Source organism: Mastomys coucha, unplaced genomic scaffold (assembly GCF_008632895.1).
Source record: "Mastomys coucha isolate ucsf_1 unplaced genomic scaffold, UCSF_Mcou_1 pScaffold21, whole genome shotgun sequence".
In the NCBI taxonomy this organism is placed as follows: Eukaryota; Metazoa; Chordata; class Mammalia; order Rodentia; family Muridae; genus Mastomys; species Mastomys coucha.
The window spans coordinates 15,975,993-15,983,089 of NW_022196904.1; the positions used below are offsets into that span (position 1 = coordinate 15,975,993).

A 7,097-nucleotide genomic window follows, 5' to 3' on the forward strand; every position below is an offset into this window, starting at 1 on the left:
AACAGGAGTCTAGGTAGGACAGAAGCCCTGGGACAGCTCTCCACAAGACCTGAATGAATGTGAGCCTCAGCACCCAGAGTCACTTCTTTCCAGAGCAGAACTGCTATGGTCACCATGCAAACCACACCATAGACAGGAGCTGGCCTGAAGGTGTAGTAGTGACACACACATGACACAATGTGCCAGACATCCAAGGGTCGAAACCCAGTTCATTCTGATCAACTCTGGGGGGTCAGAAACCTTGTTACCAACTCCATATTGCAGTCAGACAAATGGGCACAAAGAGGTTAAGTCGTTAATGTGGGTTCACACAGTAGAAAATGGCTGGAGTTCAGATGCAGGCACCCTGGCCAGGAAGCGCTGCCTGCCGTTTCTTGGGAAGCTTTTTCCTCAGCTATGAAATGGGCATCCACATACTTAGCCTCCTGTCCTGTCCCGTAGGGTTGAGCATCTTGAGACTTGGACCCAAGGGAATCTGCAGCCAGGTGCAGTGGCTGAGTACACCTGTCTCTTCAGTACTTTGGGTGTGAAGACAAGAGAGGATCAGGAGCTCAAGGTCATCTTTGGCTAAATAGTGAGTTCAAAGGGATCCTAAGCTATACGGGAATACATTCTTAAAAGGAACCTTTGTTAGCCCCACCTGCAGGAAGGATGTTTGTGCCAAAGCCCTGGGCACCTTACCTATGCAAGTTCCTGTTAGGTTACACAATGCCCCACTGAGATCTAAGCCTTGGAAATTTCAGAAAATAACTAGATGCCCCAGTCCTTTGTGCCCTTCCTGACGAGAAAACCTGCCTCCCCACCTATCCCACACACTCAGCAAAGGCTACATCACTGTCCCACCCTTGTTAAAGGAGGAAGTTGAATCTCTGAAACAAGGGCTGGAACATCCCGCCCAGGTGTGAAGCAAGCCCTTCCTCCCCCCACCCCACCCCCCACCCTGCCCAGAAGATAAAGTACACAGGGCCGGGGACCGACTCATACACAGCCCTGCGGTCCTGTGCATCACGTCCAGCATGTTGTTTGCCTGTGCTCTCCTGACCCTCGTGGGCCTAGCAGCCTCCTGCAGTTCCATCGTGCCCCGCAGTGAGTGGAAGGCCCTGCCATCCGAGTGCTCTAAGAGCCTGAGGCGCCCAGTTCGCTACGTGGTGATCTCACACACAGCGGGCAGCTTCTGTACCAGCCCGGACTCCTGTGAACAGCAGGCCCGCAATGTACAGTCTTACCACATGACAGAGCTGGGCTGGTGCGATGTAGGCTACAAGTGAGTATGGAGTGGGCTGAAGGAGGTCGACTGCGCCTTCCAGCCCTCCTGGTGCTGGATCTGCTGTCTCCTTTGGGTGCCGAGGCTTTCTCCCCTGTGAGGGGACAAGCTTTGCCTTACATACAAGGTGTCCCCTGCTATACTTTCATATATCTCTTTCCTAAAGGCCTGGGCCTTGCCAGGACACCACCAGGCTAACTGAGTCTTGCACCAAGTCCTGGCATCAGTGGGTATATTGCAAGACAGGCACAGGGAAACAGATGCTCGGGGCCCAGCTTCCTCTTCTGCAAAGGCCAATGGTATTATGGCCCCTAATACCAAATACCCAGGAAACTGGCTGGCATATGGCAGGAGCCCCAAATCTATGGGCTAATGTCTCCTATATGCCAGAGTTCTAGATGGGGACATTAGTCGAAGCATATCACTATAGCCCTGTGTGCACAGAGACAGAAAAAGATGTGTTTGGGGTGGACAAAGAACCCACAAAGGACTTCTAGATGGTTCAGCACATAAAGGCGCTTCCGAACAAGTACAACAACCTGAGTTCTAACCCAGGCAGAAGGAGAAAACTATTGATGGACTGATGGTGTCCTGACACCTATACATGCATCACTCACACACACACACACACACACACACACACACACACACACGCACGCACACGCACACATGCACACACGCACGCACACACGCACCGTACACACATGCTTTAAAAGAGTGGGGGGAAAGGCTTGCTGTACTAGGCATGGTATTGATGCCTCTAATCCCAGCAGCTGGGAGGCTGAGGGAAGTGTGAGTTCAAGGCCAGCCCAAGCTTCTCGGCAAGATCTAATCTCCAGTAAGGGTGGATGGGGGTGGGGGGAGAATAGGTAAGGGTGAGAGATGCCAGATCCCTAGGTAAGGGAAGGCTTCCTGTGGCTTTAATGTGGCTCTAGAAGAGTCAGAAGGAAGCTAGGGAGTTGGGGCATCCAGTACAGAGGCGAGTGCTAGGAGGTTCCTTCAGCCAAAGATGGGACAGGGATCCAAAGGTCATGGTGGGGATTGAGGTCAAACAGTACCCAAAGAAGGTTCTGGGTGAGGGACAGGCGTAGATCGACCCAAGTGTTAGTAGGCTCCCACTGGCTGGCCACAAAGGTCTGCTTCAATGGACCCTGAGGAACACAGCCATCTGTCACACCTGCTTTTTTGTGTCACAGGCCAGGGTGCCATACCTGGGCCTGTTTCCAAAAGGAATATTTGAACCCTATGACTTCTAAGGCTGAGCTAAGAGCCAATCGCCTACAGAATTTACTGCAAATGCTGGTTCCCAGTCCATAAGACTGCTCTGCCAAACACCTGAGGGTCAGAAGCCTAAAAGATGTCAAGATTTTAGTCATTCTAAGGCTCCAACATCAAAGTTCCTTCCGTGGATTGAAGTGGGGTATAGGGAAGACTGAACTGGGGCCATAGCTTTGAGCCTCACTTTCCTTGCTTGTAAATGAAGGTTTGGGTTTGTTCTATCTATCTAGATGTGTGTGTGTATGCGTGTGTGTGGGGGTGTACACCTCAGTGTATATCTGTACAGCATGTGTGTGCAAGAGCCCTAGAGTTCAGAAGAGGGCACTGGATCCCCTTGAAGTTGAATTACAAGTTGTGAGCCACCATGTGGGTCCTGGGAATCGAACCCGGGTCTTCTGCAAGAGCAGTAAGCACCCTTAACCACTGAGTCATCTCTCCAGCCCCTATATGAAGCTCTTGACTACGCCTATCTTATGACAGTGGCTGAGGTTTGCAGGCATCCCTGTGAAGTCACACAGTGCCTCCTCCACGCAAGGCTGGGTGGTGTGAAAGTTAGGGTATCGTAATACAAAGGGAATGCAGGAGTCAGCCAATGGCTTCCCTGCTGGTGTCTCCCTAAAGTGACAGGACTTTTGTCCCTGTGCTTAAAGACAGGTTCACCTCACACACCCTAAAGTGTCCGCTAGTCTTCCAGAAGAGAATCTTTCATAAAGGCTCATGGCTTGCCAGGACACCAGGCTCATTAAGTGCCCATGTCCCCATCTTGATCAATCTCCTGTGAGGCAGGCTATGAGCTGGCTTCCTAAGTGGTAGACAGGGGCTTAGTTCCAGCATCCTCTAAGGCTGAATCCTCTTATGTCCAACTTGAGGCTGCTCATCTAGCTCCAAGGTGTCCTACCTAGGGGTAGTTCTCAGTTGAGACTTGGTAAATGAGTGGAATCCACAGATCTGCTACAGGGCTAAGATTGGAAACCTCCAGAGAGATGTAGCCTCCACCCCTGAATGCGCAGTCATGTCTGAGAGGACTCCAAGAGCAAGGCAGGCTGGGCCAAAGCAAACATCCTTGGACACTCCTCACTCTTTCACACTTGTTTATTTGGCTGAGGGCAAACACACGACACAATGTTTGTGTGGAGGTCAGAGGACAACCTGCAGGAATCAGCCAGTTCACTGCTGTTGTAATGTTGGTCTCTGCTGGGGGCCTGACCCAACCTTAGGGGAGCTGTACTGGGTGGGACACAGCATTGGATGAAGGCTAAAGACAGATGATCCCTGGCCTTATAACCTTATTGTTTGTGCTTTAATAAGCACTGGTTTCTTTCCTCTCTGGCTCGAGGACCTCTTGCTGGCTAGACAAGAGGTTTGGGACTCACTAATTCTTCATAAACCAGAGAGAAAAGAAAGGAAAAGAATTAAAATCCTTCACATGGGCAAATACACATACACATACACACACAGGTCAGGCCCGACCACCCGCTTCAATCAACTCCATACGTATTTATGCATGCTTACATACATTCACATATACCTACACACATACATATAGACAATAGATATATACATATATACATTTGGTGGAAGAGACTGAGCTCCAAATTCCACACACATTTGGATGGATGGATGGATGGATGGATGGATGGATGGATTGATGGGTGAGTGGATGGATGGACAAATGGATGGATGGATGGGGCAGGGTCTCCTAAGCCATACTTCATTTCTTTTCTCTGACCTTTTTATAGACAAAAGTTCTTAGAAATTCACCTCATAAATAAATGTTACACAAAAGGGGAGTTACAGAAGGACGCTGATATTAAGTTCAAAGCCGTATTTTACCTATAAGCTCATTATAAGTTTAAAGCAACAGTTTTACAAGGCCTTGCTTTATCATAGTGCACACCTGTGGCCTCATTCTTTTTTATTTTTTTTTATTTTTTTATTTTTTATTTGTTTTTCGAGACAGGGTGTCTCAGTGTAGCCCTGGCTGTCCTGGAACTCACTCCATAAACCAGGCTGGCCTCAAATCCCAAGTGCTGGGATTAAAGGCATGTGCCACCACTGCTCAGCTGTGGCCTCATCCCTGGACCTGACCTAGAATATCTTCCCTTGATCACAAATCTGTCCGAAGTCTATTTCTCTTCTTAGTGTAATTGTGAAAGTTCATTGTATTCCCTATTATGCAGACTTTATTTACTGTTCTATGAGGAGGGGACACATTCTATTTTTGATTCTGATTTTATTACATCTTTCTGGAAAAAAAAAAAAAAACTAAAACCATTTCTAACACTTTCTTCCTAAAATTATTTGAATCAAATCAGGAATCCTATAAAATCAGTAATTCATCTAAACAACATTAATTTGTGAAAGTTCATCTTTATGTTGATTTACAAGAAATTTGCTCAATAGAGTAGGCTAGTGCCCAGGCATCCTTAGACTGTGTGATGCTGACAGGAAAGGCCTATCGGCTACAAGCAGCAGTCCTGAGATAAAGCCTCTCAGGACCTGGCCTCTCTGAGCTCACCCATCTTAAGATGTGCAAAAAAAAAAAAAAAAAAAAAATTTGGTGGGCCACCTCCAGGAAAGTCACCTGCTACCCTTAGCCTCTCCTTGATGGCTCCTGACAGGTCCCAGGCTTAGAACTCAGTTGTCAAGTTTAGTAAAGGGCCTTTTCTGGATGGACCATCTCACTGGCCCAAGGAGACTTCTGAGGGGCAGAGCAGTCTGAGCCTGTGACTTTGTACAAGTAAGTGGCTTTCTGGATCCCTAATTGTCAGCTTAGTCTGTGGGGAGGCAGCAGTACCAACCTCAGGGGCTTTATGTGGGCTGGGGTGAGGTCACAGGCATGGGGAGACAGGAGGAAACAATAAATCCCAACCTTCCCCATAGGCAATGGCTTGCTGTGTGGTTAATGATATGATTTCTGTATGACTTTGGACCTCTCTGATTCTATGTAAATTGGGGGTGGCAGCTCACCAGTTGCTATAAAGATGATCAGCAAGGAACAGAGGTGCAATAAATGGGTGTGGTTGCCTTAATACTGTAGAAGATGAGTGAAGGATGTAGAAGCCCCTCCTACCCTTATCAAGCTCCGGCCCTCCCTCCTTCACAGCTTCCTCATTGGAGAGGACGGTCATGTCTATGAAGGCCGAGGCTGGAGCATCAAGGGTGACCACACAGGGCCCACCTGGAATCCCATGTCTATCGGCATCACCTTCATGGGCAACTACATGAGTAAGTGCTCAGTGTCCTGGACTGGGGATGGCGTGGAGAGTGAAAGGCGCTACAGGCTCTGCCACTTATATGCTCATGAGCTCCAGTGAGAGAGTTCAAGTCCTGTACCTCATCCTTATCTTTGGATAATGGGGTCACTTAGACCCTATGCTGGGAGTAGCTGATCTGCACCAAATTGGGGTGGGAGGGAGCCAAGCACAGCAGTACACAGGCATACACCAACACTCCTCAGGTAGGAACAAGAGGACTGTGAGTTTAAACACAGCAGCACCTGGAGCTCAGTCAGCAGCACGCCTGTCTGGCATGCACACGGCCCTGGGTTCAAATCACATGGTGCAGACCTTCATCTCAGGCCCTGGCAGCCGGCAACAGGGTCAGCTCACGCTGATCCCCTACGGCTACACAAGAGTTCCAGGCCAGCCTGGGCTACAGATCTTGTCTCAAGTCAACCAGTTAACTCCTTAGATACTTAAGACGTGTTTCATAGGTGACAGTGCCCTGACAGCAGAGGAGGGCCAGGGCCAAGTGACAATCACATCAGGCCATGCTTGCTAAGGGTCCCCTGTGCTAAGCTCCCTTTTGTGGTTTATTGACAGTTAACTATTTATCTCCCACAGCCCTATTGGTAGATGCCTGGTTTTCTCCTCACAGATGAGAAAGCTGATACAGAAGGTGGTTTGCCCACACCTCTCTACCCTTCAAAAAAGCCCATCTAACTTTCTGTTTCTTGTCCCTCCCCTTGCAGAGCGGGCACCAGCAAAACGGGCCCTCCGTGCTGCCCTAAATCTTCTGAAATGTGGGGTGTCTCAGGGCTTCCTGAGATCCAACTATGAGGTCAAAGGACACCGGGATGTGCAAAGCACTCTCTCTCCAGGCGACCAGCTCTATGAGATCATCCAGCGCTGGGATCACTACCGAGAGTGAGACCTTGAGACCTTGTGGAGTCCCCACCCTGAAATCCCTCCTGCCACCTACTCCTTCCCAGTGACCCCAATAAAGACTCAGCACCAACCATGCTCTGGTGAAGCTCGGCCACATGACCCTTTCATTATCTCTCCACACATCTCCATTCCTCCTACTCACACCACTCCATCCTCACTGGTGCAGGAACACCCAATAGCCCAATGCTGAACTAAGACTCCAGAGGGCCAGGCTCAGAATCACATCACAGCTTAGAACCTAGAGGTCTTGGTGAGAGCCCAGAAACCAACACCAGGCAGGCCCCGATGCCACCCACAGCAGCTCAAAAGAACCAGACAATGTGGACCACGCTGCAAGATTCCACTCCCCTGCCATACAGCCAGGCACATCTAACTCTGCTCGGACT

At 49.4% G+C, this 7,097-nt stretch overlaps 1 protein-coding gene across 1 annotated transcript; it reads left to right on the forward strand.

Annotated features, from left to right (window-relative positions):
• The first annotated feature begins 970 nt into the window (after positions 1–970).
• On the forward strand, positions 971–6,796 carry Pglyrp1 (peptidoglycan recognition protein 1). The gene is made up of 3 exons (XM_031385501.1): positions 971–1,264; positions 5,649–5,770; positions 6,516–6,796. Exons 1-3 carry the CDS (start codon positions 1,017–1,019, stop codon positions 6,692–6,694), a joined length of 549 nt encoding a protein of 182 aa, XP_031241361.1. The 5' UTR covers positions 971–1,016; the 3' UTR covers positions 6,695–6,796.
• Positions 6,797–7,097: the final 301 nt, after the last annotated feature.